The 15,431-nt window shown below is 37.6% G+C and overlaps 1 protein-coding gene across 3 annotated transcripts in view; it reads left to right on the forward strand.

The window, feature by feature from the left end:
- The window catches only part of LOC149816268 (2-oxoglutarate (2OG) and Fe(II)-dependent oxygenase superfamily protein), a 28,882-nt gene that overhangs the window by 2,942 nt on the left and 10,509 nt on the right, over nucleotides 1–15,431 (forward strand). For 2 of the 3 annotated variants that reach the window (XR_016427733.1, XM_089987907.1), the window contains exons 5-7: nucleotides 11,981–12,076; nucleotides 14,061–14,111; nucleotides 14,275–14,655. Coding sequence is in view for 2 of the 3 variants with exons in the window: in XM_089987907.1 (XP_089844033.1) it covers nucleotides 11,981–12,076; nucleotides 14,061–14,111; nucleotides 14,275–14,655 (528 nt within the window). In the remaining variant the exon portion in view is untranslated. Of the gene's footprint in view, nucleotides 1–11,980; nucleotides 12,077–14,060; nucleotides 14,112–14,274; nucleotides 14,656–14,770; nucleotides 15,117–15,431 lie in introns of those variants that run through there. The other variant, XM_089987908.1, reaches the window with a different exon arrangement.

The following is a 15,431-nucleotide window of genomic DNA, read 5'->3' on the forward strand; positions in this document are numbered from 1 at the left end:
TATCGGTGGATGATTGTTTCAAATATTTGGGATCTATCATTCAAAAGTATGGAGAAATTGATGGAGATGTAAATCATAGGATAAAGGTTGGGTGGATGAAATGAAAAAGTGCAATTGGAGTGTTGTGCGATCGTAGAATGCCATTGCGGTTGAAGGGAAAGTTTTATATGACGACTATTAGGCCCGCTTTACTATATGGTACGGAATGTTGAGCTGCCAAGAGACATCATATTCAAAAAATGAGTGTAGCTGAGTGTTAAAATGTATCTCCAAAACCATTGTTGTAAGTATATATATATACTTATATATATAGAGATGCATATACATATATATCATATATGTATACATATCTCTCTCTATATATTTTATTTTCTTACCCAAAAGGGTATTATTGTAATTTCCCATCATGCACATATTCCACTTGGAATATGTTGTAATTTCTTTTCTTTATTTTTTGTATTTATTTTTTTTTTTATTTTTTCATAAAGGTACATTGGGGGTCCCCCCAATAGAGTCGTTGGGGACCCCCCAACGGTTACAAATGTGACCGTTGGGGGCTCCCCAACGACTCCTTTGGGAGCCCCCCTCTTGTACCCCTTTGCTCTTGTATAAATAGGGGTGTTCCCCCTTATTATTTCTTAAGCTTGAGAGCCTCAAGCATTTGCTCTTTTCTATAAAATACATGCCTTAGTGCATGTTTTCTACCTTACGTTTTTTGTGTATTTTGTTCAAGTGTTGTGAGAGTGCCTTCGTGCACATCCTTTATAAAGTATTTGTGCTTGTATGCGTATTATCTCTTCGTAGACAATTTTACATGGTATCAGAGCAAGGTTGGTGATAGAGGATCATGGAATTCTCCTTTTTTTAGTGCCTCGAAAAGCGTGCCTTCGAATATTTGAAGTTTGAAGTGGTGGATCTTGCTTCTCAAATATTTTAGAAGAATCTTGTGCAAGTTAGAATTTGAAATATTGTGTCGATACACTTTTTCTCTCTTCCTTTCTACTTCTTAATGGGTGAAAAAACCTCATTTTGCTCTTGGCTTCAAATTAAATGGGTCCAAATATCATGTTTGGGCCGGAAACATGGAAACTCATATAAAAGGGAAGGGGCTATAGGGTTATGTGCAAGACACAATTTCGAAACTGGAACCCAAAATTACCGTGGTAAACGGAAGTGAAATCAAGATTCTTGAGGGGAAGAAAGAATCAAAACCCTTGAAGAGTACTCTAAGAAACACAATGAATGGGAAATGAAAAATTTCAAGATTCTTTCTTGGTTTTTCTCATCTGTGGAAACTAAGATTAATGCCAACATTATTAAGTTCAAAAAAGCATCGGAAGCTTGGCATTATCTTGAGAAAATGTATACATCAAGGGATCTATCTCATAAGTATTATCTTCAAAAGAAGGCTCTCTCTCTTACTCAAGGTGAAATGACTATTAGAGAATATTTTGCCGATCTTTCCTCTATTTGGGATGAGCTTGCCATGCTTGAACCAAAAATGGAGTGGAGAGGCAATTGAACTCCGTCACAAGCAACTTGAAGAAGATCGGTTCTTCAACTTTTTGAATGGGCTAAGGCCCGAATTTGAGCAAATAAGGTCATCTCTTCTATCCTCGTTTACTTCTCCCTCTCTTGAAGATGTACTCACCAAACTAAGTGGTGAGGAGACTCGTATGAGTTTATGTAAACAAGGATCAAATGTTCTTGCGGTTCCTTGTAATTATGAAGAAAACAATGAGGTCAATGCCGTATCAAGACCCGGAAACAATGCAAAAACCTATCGTCTTCTTCACTTTAAACCACAAAATCAAGGTGAAAATGGTGGACAAAGAGGAAAAATGGACTATAGCAAAATTATTTGTCATTTCTGTAAAGAACCGGGGCATATCAAACCCATATGTCCCAAATGGAAGAAGCTTCTCGCTATGGCTACCACCGGTGTACCATAAAAGGAGGAGGCATATTCAAGTGAGACTCTCTCTATAAATCAAATAGTGGAAGCCCTTCAACCTCTCCTCAAGGGAGCTACCTCCGGTGCTGCCGTATCCACTTCTTCCTCTCCAGGTAAAGTCTCTTGGCTTTTGGACTCCGATGCATCCTTTCATATGTCCCCAAACATTTTTTCGCTTTCCGATTACTCAAAAAATGTTTCTCCATCTTTTGTTTCCACTGCGGATGGAACCTCTCTTGAAATTAAAGGAATAGGTAATTTTGAAACTCAAGATTTTTTTATTCCAAAAATTAGATTTATACCTAAACTAAACTTAAACCTTCTCTTTGTTTCTCAACTCTCGGACCATGGTTGCGATATTAAATTCTCTTGTGATAAATGTTAAATACATGATCGCCGGTCCGGAAAATTGATTGGGGAAAGCTTTAGAAAGGGAGACTTATACTATATGGAATCTCTTCAAGTTCCAATTTTTTTTTGTAATGCTGCCCGACACAAAGATATAAATGTGTGGCACAAAAGACTTGGTCATTCTAATATCACCAAGTTATCTTATTTACATTTTGCAAAAGACCTATGTAAAAGCTCATTTTCTTGTAATGACTGTATTCTTGGAAAAATGCGAAGTTTACCTTTTGAGCAAAGAACTATGTTCTCTTCTAAAACTTTCTAAATTGTTTATTCAGATGTTTGGGGACCCGCACCTGTTACTTCAAAATGAGGCGTAGTTGTTGTTGTTGTTGTTGTTGTATTTTTCCAGATATTCGTGGATATATTTTCTTAAGTTCAAACATGAAGTTTTTTCGTGTTTCAAAACTTTTCATTCAATGATCAAAACTCAATTCAACAGTAACATAAAGATATTTAGAAGTGATTCTGGAGGAGAATATCTCTCCAATCAATTTAAGGTATACCTTGAGGATCACAGAATTGTTCACCAAAGGTCTTGTCCTAAAACCCCTCAACAGAATGGGTTGGCCGAAAGAAAACATACACACATCATTGAGATCACTAGGACCCTTCTTATATCCCAAAACATTCCTAAAAACTTTTGGGCTGAAGCAGCTCTTGCTTCTGTTTATCTAATAAATCGCTTACCATCTAAGATATTAGGGAAAATATCTCCTTTTGAGGTATTGTATAAGCTTGAACCTGATTATAATAGGTTGCGAGTCTTTGGGTGTAAGTGTTTTATAGTTACGGATAAGAATAATAAGCTCTCTCTCAAGGCTATTCCTTGTGCCTTTCTTGGATATTTCGAAACTCAAAAAGGGTTTCGTTGTTATGACCTTCGAGATGATAAGTTATATGTCTCTAGAAATGTAACATTTTTAGAAAATGAAAGTGGTTTTGAAAAAAATGTTTCTCAACAAGAAAATTCCGATTACTCCTTCCTATTTGACTTATTGTCTAGTAATGATGATATATCTAGTGATGATGATGTATCATTAAACCATGATGACGAAAATGATGGTGAACATAACTCACTCAATGAACAAGAAAGTAGAAGTTCAAGTGATCCAATAACCTACTCTCATAGAATCCAAGACACCTTTAGAAGTGCTATTGACCAATATAGTGAGCTTGTTCCTACTCTCGATCACAGAAGATCTGAAAGGAATAGGAGACCTCCAACTCGTTTTGTCTCTTTTGATTCTTTTTCACCCCGATATAGGGCTTGTCTTAGTGTCATTCACTCTTATTTTGAACCGAGAAATTTTGAAGAAGCTAAAAAATGTATAGAATGACAAGAAGTTATGCAAAATGAACTTAATGCTCTTAAAAAGCCTGAAACTTGGGATTTCCAAACTCTACCCATAGGAAAGAAAACCATAGGTTGTCGATGGGTTTTTAAGGTTAAAACTAAGAGCGACGGATCTCTGGAAAGATATAAAGCTCACTTAGTCGCAAAAGGGTATGAGCAAGAGTATGAAATTGATTATGAAGAAACTTTTGCTCCTGTAGCCCGAATGGTTACAGTTAGATGTCTTATTACTATTGTATCTATTAAAAATTAGAACATTTTTCAAATGGATGTGAAAAATGCATTTTTAAATGGTGATCTTAACGAAAAAGTGTATATGGATGCCCCACCAGGCATGAAGATTCCCAAAGATAAAGTTCTTTGTCTTCGAAAGACCCTCTATGGTTTGAAACAGGCCCCCAAAGCTTGGTATGACAAGTTTACCAGTGTAATGCTGAAAAATGGTTTTTCCTCATGTTATACTGATACTGCTTTATTTACTAGAAAATCTAATGCAGGGATTGTGATACTATTACTCTACGTTGATGACATGCTAATTACAGGTGATGATGTTCAAGGAGTCAAAGGTATTAAGTGAAAAGGTGTATAGTGTTTCAGGTCTGGATCCTATACCAGACCCGAGTTCATTCCATTTTATGTATTAGTGTAAAATTTTAAGTGTAGTGTATTTTTTTTTGGGTTTGGATATTACATTAGACCCGACCCGACCCATGTACACTTAAGTGCATTTATACAAAGCATTAGGTCACGATTTCTGATAAGCAGAAATCGTGACAGCCGCAGTTGCCCCCTTTTGGTTTTCTCTTCTCGTTTCTCTCTCTCTCTCCCTCTCTTTCTCTGTTTTCTCTCTTAATGCAGGTGCAAATGAAATTCTATCATGGTATCAGAGCATAGATCCTTCTAGAGGCAAAAAAAAGGGAACTCTGGCTCATGACAACGATAAAAAAATTTGAGGGTTTTCGCTTCTCATTTTCTTTCTGTTTTTCTTTCTCCTTCGTCTCTTTTCTTCCCCCCTTTCTGAATCTTCCTGTGTACTCACACCTCACGTGAGTTACATCTTTGTGAATCTGTGATTCACGGGAACTCTATTCACGTGAATCCAGATCGTGGATTGACTGCATTTCACGTGAACTGGTTCACGTGAAACATTAGTCTTCTCCCAGATCGTGGGTTAACAACTCTTCACGTGAACTTGTGAACTGATTCACGTGAGATATTAAATTTGTTTCTATTAATCGTTTGATTCCCTTTTTCATTCTATCTTTTCCAAAGTCTCTGTATATTCAGATGTTATAGTGCTTCCCTTTTATTCCCTGTGCTCTGTTGCACATTTTTATTCTTGATTTTCCTTTGCTGAAACAGTCAAAGGAGGGGTTTCTTAACGTGAGATTATTTCTTAACGTGTGGTTATCTTTTCACGCAAGCCCCTTTTGGTGCACAGAAAGGCCAAAGTTTCTTCATTTTTTGATTTTAACAGTCTTTGATTCTCAGACAGCAGCAAAAAAAAGGGGGGGGGTGTTGGGAGAAAGTTGAACTTTTTTTTGTCTGTTGATTCTTATTCTCTATGGATCCCTACCACCCTCAATCAAATCTTTCTTTAAGTTTTCTCAACCAGCTTGTTTCTGATAAGTTGAATACCTCAAATTTCTTGATCTGGAAGAGGCAGATTATTCATTTCATAAGGAGTCAAGGTCTCTTAGGTCACCTGGATGGAACCACTTCAATTCCACCAGAATTTAGCCCGAGAGAAGAAAAAGATAAAAAGATGATAAAGGGGCGAGTTCAATCGTGTATGTCAAAAATGCTGAATTCCTCAATTGGGAAAGAAAAGACCAGTCAGTTGTTGCATACATCACATCCACCTTGTCTCAAGAGATCCTTCTTGCCATTCCTGACAATTGTACAACTCTACAACTCTGGGAACGACTAGTTCAAACGTATTCGCAGGTTTCTCAAGCAAGAGTAGTTTTTCTAAAAAGAGAATTTCAGTTGTTAAGGAAAGATTCCATGACCATCATGGAATATTTGAACAAGATGAAGACCATCACAGATCAACTTGCAGTTATAGGGTGTGCCGTTAGTGACAGTGACTTGGTGCAACAAACTCTGAGTGGATTGGGATCTGACTACAATATGATAGTCACTTCACTATTGTGTCTCCCTGTTCTTCCTACCTTTGATGAGCTACGAGCCAAATTGATCCAATATGAAATGACTCTGAAGGGATTCTCTAAAGAAACTCATAATCATTCAAATTCTCAAGAAGTTTTTGCTACAGGAGTGACCTATGATAGAGGACGAGGACGAGGAGGACAAGGGCGAAGTGGACACGGAGGGCGTGGTTTACTTCCCACTCCAAATACGTTTACTCATGCGCAGGGAACAAGATCCATCCCTACCTGCTTCCTTTGTAACAAAAAGGGACATATCAATGCGAACTGTTGGCATAATCCAGAGAATAAAGGAAAGAGTCTATAAATAGAAATCAAGAGAAAGTTCACAAATACCAGAGACAGTGGAGAGATTAAAGATTTGCTGATATCTGCCTTGTCAGAGTTAAAATTGAAGCAGAATGATGAAGGCACTTGGTTTGTCGATTCCGAGGCAGCGACTCATGTGACAGGCGATGCAGGTAAAATTTCTAATCCTATTCCTTATTTTGGAAAAAGTAAGATTGTCACTGGAGATGAATCCCACCATCCTGTTTCCCATGTTGGAAAGACTGCCATCCCCATGTCACATTCCACTCTTACTCTTTCTGACGTTCTTCATGCCCCTGACATTAAGAAAAATATTGTCTCCGTCTCTAAACTTATTGATGATAATAATGCTTCAGTTGAATTCACTCCCTTCTCTGTGCAGGTCAAGGACCTACGCACGAGGGAAACATTCGCTGAAGGAAAGAGACGAGGCAACATGTATGTCTTTGAAGAAGGCTCCATGTCGTGATGTTCACCCTTCTCACCTGATTTCGAAGCCTTCATCAGAGTCATGTTCCTTCTCTTCTGCTAGTGTTTTTAGTATCTCTGAATGCAATAAGCCATTCTTATGGCATAGTAGGTTAGGACATTGGGGGAGTCATTTTATTGAGAAACTTGTTTCTAATAATCTCATTCCAAAAGAAAGTCTTAAAGGGGATGAGAGCAATCATAAATGTTCCAGTTGCCTTTTATGCAAGAGTCATGTATTGCCTTTCCATTCATTTAATAAGAGAGCTTCAAAACCTTTTAAGATTATTTGTTCTGATGTGTGGGGACCTGCCCCAATTGTCTCTGGGTCTGGAAGCAGATATTATCTAATCTTTGTTGATAGCTATTCTCGATACACTTGGATATATTTCATAAAAAATAAGTCAGAAGTCTTCTCTTTGTTTCAAAATTTATTTTTCTTGGTCAAAAACCAATTTTCTGAGTCCATTCAGTTTTTCCAATGTGATGGAGGTGGGGAATTTTCATCCCATGATTTTATTTCTTTTCTTCGAGATAACGGAATAGGAAGAAGGGTGTCCTGCCCTCACACTTCTCAACAAAATGGGATTGCTGAAAAAAAACATAGACATATCGTTGAAAGTGCCATGAGTATGCTTCATGACATCTATCTCCCCACCAACCTATGGACAAAAGCCTTTCATTCTGCCGTGCATGTGATAAATAGATTGCCGATGGTCATTCTGGAAAACAAGTCTCCTTATCACTGTCTCTTTGGAGCTCATCCTAGTTATCATGATCTGCGTGTTTTTGGATGTGTTTGCTATGTGCATGTTGATCGGTCCCTGAGAAACAAGTTTCAAGACAAGGCCCAGAAGTGTAGGTTTGTGGGATACGCAGATAACTACAAAGGATATAGGTGTTATTATCCCACCAACAAACGTATCAGAATCTCAAGAAATGTTGTCTTTGATGAACAAAATTTTGATGACAAAGCAGATGCAACGAATATACCAACTGAAGTTTACTATCCTTGGTTGAGTTCAAAACTTTTTGCTAGCTCCAGCGAAGCGTGTTCACCAGGTTGCGTGCAGCAAGAAGAAGAGATGTCTGAAAACACTGAGACGTCGGGGTCACGAAATTCAGAAAAAATACCTGGCAGATACAAAGGCATTGTCTATTCCAGACAGAGACCGATGACATCAAGCCATTCAGATCATGCTTCAGTCAGCAATTCGACCCCTTCTCACACTCTTGAGATCAAAAAATCGAGCCGCATACGACATCCCATTGACAGGTGGGTCAGCTATAACAACTTCTCCTTGGATCTTCAGCTGTTTTTAACTGCTCTCAATAAAGAAGATGAGCCCAATATGTACTACCAGACAACCACTTCTACCAAGTGGGTAGAAGCCATGAATGATGAAATGCAAGCTTTGCATGAATGTGGAACTTGGGAAGTCGTTCCCAGACCGCCTGACAAAAATGTTGTTGGATATAAATGGGTCTACAAGATAAAGTACAAGTCAGATGAAACTATTGAGCGATACAAGACAAGGCTCGTAGCAAAAGGATTCACTCAAGAAGCAGGGCAAGACTATGATGAGACTTTTAGTCCAGTTGTAAGAATGAGAACAATTCGGATTATTATATCTGTGGCTGTTGAACATGGGTGGAAGTTGAGTCAGCTTGATGTAAAGAATGCCTTCTTGCATGGGGACTTGAATGAGGAAGTGTATATGGAGCAACCCCCTGGATATCAAGAACAAAATTGTAAAACCCATGTGTGCAGGTTAAAGAGAGCTATCTATGGTCTGAAACAAGCATCTCACTCTTGGTTTGATAGCTTCTCACTAGAGATTCAGAAACATGGATTTTCGCGTTTCATGCTGGACCAGCCATTGTTCTTTTTCAGAAGCCAGACTGTGACCACTCTGTTATTAATTTATGTTGATGATATTGTTATCACAGGAAACTCTGTGGTCCACATCCAAGAAGTGAAAGACTTACTAGGTCAGAGGTTCAAAATGACAGATCTTGGAACTCTACGCTATTTTCTTGGTGTAGAAGTTGATACTCAAACTCATGGCTTGACACTCACTCAACACAAGTACACCGTAGATGTTTTCCGCAAACCGCTGGGAACTTCGAGTGTGCTGCATCAAAAACTTAGTGTCCATGATGGAGATTTGTGTGATGACCCCACCAGGTATCAAAGCATAATAGGAATGTTACAGTATCTGACCTTCACTAGACCAGATATTGTTTATTCAGTCAATCAAGTATCTCAATTTATACATGCGCCACGTACTGGACATATGGAAGCTGTCAAGAGGATCCTTAGATATCTGAAAGAGACTATTGGGGATGGATTGACATACTCACCACAGTCATATGGCAAAGATGAGCATGGACTCACTGTATATTGTGATGCAGATTGGGCTGGGGATCCTGATGAACGAAGATCTACATCAGGATATTGTGTCTTCATTGGAAGAAATTTAGTCTCTTGGAGCAGTAGAAAACAAAAAGTTATCGCTAGATCAAGTACTGAGGCTGAGTATAGATCTATGGCTGCTGCTACTGCCGAAGTGACCTGGATCAGACATCTACTGACTGAAGTAGGAGAAAAGATCTCCCATACTACCTTGCTATGTGACAACCAAAGTGCTATTAACATGTCATTCAATCCAGTACATCACAGTCGTGCTAAGCACATTCAGATTGACCAACACTTTGTGAGACAGAAAGTTGAAGAAAAAGAGATCGAGCCTCAGTTCGTCAATACTGAACAACAAGTTGCAGACCTATTTACGAAAGGATTAACAAATGATCGTTTTTGGACGCTCAAAGGCAAGTTGTGCATGGTTCATAACCATGATCAACTTGAGGGGGGGTGAAAAAGGTGTATAGTGTTTCGGGTTTGGATCCTATACCAGACCCGAGTTCATTCTATTTTATGTATTAGTGTAAAATTTTAAGTGTAGTGTATTTTTTTTGGGTTCGGATATTACATTAGACCCGATCCGACCAATGTACACTTAAGTGCATTTATACAAAGCATTAGGTCACGATTTCTGATAAGCAGAAATCGTGACAGCCGCAGTTGCCCCCTTTTGGTTTTCTCTTCTCTTCTCTCTCTCTCCCTCTCTTTCTTTGTTTTCTCTATCATTAAGTCCGTCTTGACTTCAAAATTTGAGATGTCAGACTTGGGTTTTCTGACATATTTTCTTGGAATTGAGGTTGCCTATTCTCAACGAGGTTATTTCCTATCTCAATCTAAACTTGCTTATGAGATTATTGATAGGTCAGGGATTTCTGATGACAAAGTTTGCGAAACTCCTGAAGTCGTGGGATAAAAAATGAAGATTGACGACAGTGTCCCTCTAACCGATCCCACTCCTTACAGGCAGTTGATAGGCTCTTTGATGTACCTTAGCATTACTCGACCAGATTTGTCACATGCTATCCACATCGCCAGTCAGTTTCAGCACGCTCCCACAACCGTTCATATGAGTGCTGTTCTTTGCATCATCAGATACTTGAAGGGCACAGTGAATAAGGGAGTATTTCTATTTTCCTCTTCTGAATTAAAATTATTTGCTTATACTGACTCAGATTGGGGAGGTGACCCTAGTAACCGTCACTCCACCACTGGCTTTTGTGTTTTCTTATGTGAGTCTTTGATTTTATGGCGATGTAAAAAGCAACAGAAGGTCTCTTTGTCATCCACTGAAGCCGAATATAGAGCCATGGCATCCACTACTATGAAAATTGTATGAATTCGACGCCTTTTGGAAGATATGAGAGTGTTTATCAGAGAACCAACAAAGCTATGCTGTGACAATAAAAGTGCAGTCTATATTGCCAAGAATCACACCTTTCACGAGCGAACAAAGCATATAGAGATGTAGTGCCATTATGTCAGGGAAGAATACTTGAAGAAGGTCATTGATCTACCATTGCCTTCCTATCAGAAAGTGGAAGAAAAAATGTAGTAGTGTTCCTTTGACAATTGTGCTACATATATTTTGGAAATTTGGAAGAGCATAATTCACTCTAGCACATCAACCTCTGGTGTGTTTCAGTGGTTGAACGCTAAATTTTAATATAGGCATGAATGGTTGCTAAAGTGGGTGCATAGTCTATAATGAAAGATATTATTACACTGAAAAAAAAAATGAAAACATTGTGAACAGAATGACCTTTTTGCCAATGCATAATTTCTGAAGCGAGGAATCCACTGAATGTCGTGCATGCTTTTCATAATCAATCCACATTCTAAAATTAAGTACCAATTAAGAAAACAAAAATATCCTTTCCATTTATGAAGCTCCCAAATCAGAGGCAAAAAAAAAAAAAACCTCGGGACTAGGCCAGAACTACTGAAAACTATATTGATTGCAAATTTGCAATTGTCCTAACCTTTCAGCAAGCTGTTAATTTCTGCCATTAACTTACAAGTCCCTCTCATCTTGCCATTGATGGAAGCTTCTCAAGTTAAAAATAGAAGGATTTTCATGTGGAAATGAGAAAGTTGTCCACTTGTCCTTTATGACCTTTTTGAGAGTGTTTTGCAAAATATGTTCACATGGGTTATGACTTTCTCTGGTTGTAGAATCAGAATTCTACTGTGAAATGCTAGGTACTAAAGGGTGATTAATATTATTATATGCCAGACCCTATTTGTTTTTTATCAGATGACACTTGTTCAAGCTTATCTTACTCATGTTCTAGGCATTTGTGGTAGGCCTTTGTGGTAGCTATTGTTTCTTAGATCGTTCTTTGGGTAAAAACCTGTCCACGTGTATGGGTCACTCAAGTAGTTCTATTTTGATAGTCTTTCCCTTTTCATTGTGAACGCACAAAAATTATGGCATGTCTTATTTTCTTTTTACCACCATAGCTTGAAATCCATAATGTGTTTCAAAAATCAAGGATGCAGCATCTAAGCCTTTTCTTTTCCTCTTTTTGGTGGCTTAGTTGTTATGAACTTTAATAAAGTATGATGGCTTATGGTTCTTTTTCTTTCTCTTCTGCTCGTTAAACTCAGCCCTCTTTTGCAATAGATTTCCATTGTTTCTTCTTGTTTTTATATTGTGCTAGTGCAGACCTCCTTGTATGCCTAAAGTCGCTGAAGATATTGATAAGCAAGAACTCAAGATGTATGGCAGCCTTATATATTGTGATTTTGGAAGTATATATAGTATACGTGCCTTGGAACTCAAGAGTTGCTATTATGTTTTATTTTGTATTTTTACGTTATTTAGTTCAATGGCTTTATTTACTTTTATCCTTGTAAGTCTGACTCCAAATATTTTTGAAGGACTAAAGGCTGTTTGTTACTTGAATACTTATGGCAAGGATTTCATGGGTGGAACTTTCCACTTCAAAGAAGGTGAACCCAAGAGCATTTTGCCAACAGCTGGAGTAAGTGCTTGTCACTTGATGATATATACACTGCTGCTATGCTCATTTCTAGTTGCATGTTTAAAGACTTTAAGCATAAAAAAAGACCCGGTGATCATTTTCAGGAAAATGTTAGACAAGAAGAGCAAAGAAGTTTTGTTAAATATGTAATGTAATATGCAGTGTAATATATTCTTCTTGAAAATAATGTGCCTGTGATTGATATGCATTATACATAACAGAATGTATTCTTTCTTAACATATGCCAATAGGGTATATATATCATAGTCACAAATATAGCTGATAGTTTGAAAAAATTGCGATGATATCACTGTAAATTCAAAAATATGGTTTTCACCTTTCTTCTGTATTTTTTACTTATTTTTTTATTATGTACGCATTTTATTATCTAAACAGGTTATTTTCTTACTTATTTCTGCTATTTTTTATATATTTTTAAAAAATTTTACATTCCGATTTTCCTTGAGATTTATCAGCTACACCTATATTATTGCAAGAAATTGCCTTGCCAAGATATAGCTGAGACCTATGCCACATAGGTGCGGGTGCGGGTACGAGCGCAGATGCGGTAATGCGGCACTTAAAAAAAACTTGGGTGCGAGGGTATATATATATATATACATATATATATAATTTTTAACAGTTTTAACTTTTAAGTTAACATTACGTGTATGTGTGTGCATTTATGTATTTATATATATAACATATATAAAAATGGACTTGATTAGGGTTAACTGAATCTATTTTTTGATAGAAATGGACCTCAATGTGGTTGACTTCACCTAACACAAAGGAAGCTGTGTCCGATGCGGGTGTGGTGCCCTGTTAAAAGAGTCTGTGTTACATAGGCCGAGACTGATATTTGTGGTTATGGTGTGTGTGTAGAAAAAGTGGTAGCTTCCCAACCATCATTGTGCCTGATGCAAATGGATGCCCGCATCCTGCATAAAAACGACCTTTAGCAGCGCTTTTGAAGCAATGCTAAGGGTCAAAATCCCGCTGAGACCTTTAGCGGTGCTTCAAAAGGTCGTTTTTATACAGGACGAGTGCTGAGCATCCATCACGCACACACGTCCATGTGCATATGTGTAAAGGGGCTAGCGGCACTTTTGAAGCACCGCTAAAGGTTAAATTCCCACTGGGACCTTTAGCGGCACTTGAAAAGCGCTGCTAAAGGTTGTTTTTATACATGACGCGCTCTGAGCATCCACTATGTGCCTGCAATGGATGCTAACATGTCCATTTGCGTCAAGCATAAAACTCATCAGGCAGCTACCACACACTCTCTCTCTCTCTCTCTATATATATATATAGGTGTTTATTAGTGCATATAACATATGATGTTAATATAGTTCATTTTTAATAAACCAATTTATTTATAGGATTCCAAGAGAATATAGCAATGTTCCATTACTAATGCACCGTTTTGATCATGGTATGAGTACTTCAATCTTATTTACAAAAAAAAATTCTATGTACCTTCAACATAATAATAAGGTTGCTTTTGCAATGAGAGGAAAATCAAATTATCAATGAAAAAAAATTCATTTAAAACTTTCAAACCAAACGCAGCACGTTCACTATCCAGGAAAATGATACAGTTCAAGTCTTCAAGATTAACTTCAGAACATATTATGACATTATCATGGAACTTTTGCTAATCGTTAGTGAAGATATTTTATTACATAAATTTTGAATTAATACTGAATTATTTTCTTGCTTATCTTTATGATTTGTAGTAATGAAGCCGGTTGAATATATATGAATGTCTTATTCGTGAATGTGTCTGACTGATGTAAGTGGAGTCAAAGATCTTAATGTGCTGGCAGTAAGGCATGTTGTATTGCATACCATTAGCGGAGTAGGCTGTTAGTTGGAAGGCAATCATGCAGTAAATTTTTAAGTCTTAATAGCTTCACTTAGATTGGTTACCTGAATTGTTTGACATATAATAATGATAATATTTGTTTCTGGAAATTGATAGGTAGTCATTATATATACAGCCGATGACCGCAATATCCATTGTGTGGATGAGGTATGGTTTCCTAACTTTATTTTTTTCTGTTGAGAATTTTTTGTACATGAGGTTTAGAAATCATGTTTTCTAGTCTTTTGGCAGTAGTTATATTTTCGAATGTAACTACCTTTTACCATGCAACTTAGATTTATTCTCTACTTTATTATTTTTTGTTTAACAGATAACACATGGGGAAAGACTTACACTAACATTGTGGTTCACCCGTGATAGTTCCCATGATGAGGATGCCAAAATCCTTCACCTTCTGTCTCAGAGATATTTGGGCTGCCATGATGATATTCCAGACCCATGTCTTCCTTTGCCAGCCTCTTCTAACATGTATTGGTTTTCTCTCAACCCAGAGTCCCCCCACAAATTGGGTTTTGACGTTCGCTGGGCCAGAGTGTATATTCTTGGTTACAATTTTTATTTCAATGATGAGAATTCGAGTGTAACTTTGGAATCATTGGATGAACTTGAGTTGCTCAACAAGCCATTGCGACTGATAAAAGGCAGTTCTATACTTGAGAGAGACTTCAGTAATAGTTTACAGGCCGTTCAGGTACCTTTAAACAACACATTTTATCTGTGATTTTTTTTATTAATTCCCAAATTTGCGAAGCATTTATAGATTGTTATTAATCCATCTACTTTTCAATTGTCAATTTGCTGACTAGAGCATGTCAGAATTATAAGATTTCGTGTGGGGTTCAGCCTTCACTGCAGAAAATAAAGAAAAGAGAGAGAGGAGGGAGATGCGTAGTGGCTGGGGCGGCGCACATTAACCCGACCTCCAAGCCCTAAGCTTTATAAATAAGCAAATATACAATGGCTGAGATTACAGAAATATTACAGGAATGCCATTAATGAAACATCATTGAGCATGTGTTAGAATATTTAACGTGCGTATGGATCCGAATCCAGATCCACATGCATACTATATTTTAACACCCTCCCTCAAGTTGTACGTGGTTTTGGAGCATGTACAACTTGCTCTTCAATAGCCAAAATTGACGTCTTGTTAACCCCTTGGTAAACAAGTCTGCCGCTTGATCTTCTGTTCGAACATGACGTAGTTCTATCTCCTTCATCTCGACTTTCTGTCGTATAAAATGTTGATCAATCTCAATGTGCTTCGTTCTGCTATGCTGAATAGGATTACATGCAATGTTTATTGCGCTTTGATTGTCACATAGAAGAAATGATCGAATAATTGTCTCCCCAAGATCACTCAATAAGTGTCTAATCTATGTAGTTTCTGCCGTGCTTGCAGCCATCGACCTGTATTCGGCCTCTGTACTCGACCGTGTCACTGCCTTTTGTTTTATGCTGCTCCAG

Source organism: Nuphar pumila, chromosome 14 (genome assembly GCF_984573655.1).
Source record: "Nuphar pumila chromosome 14, dmNupPumi1.hap1.1, whole genome shotgun sequence".
NCBI classification, from domain to species: domain Eukaryota; kingdom Viridiplantae; phylum Streptophyta; class Magnoliopsida; order Nymphaeales; family Nymphaeaceae; genus Nuphar; species Nuphar pumila.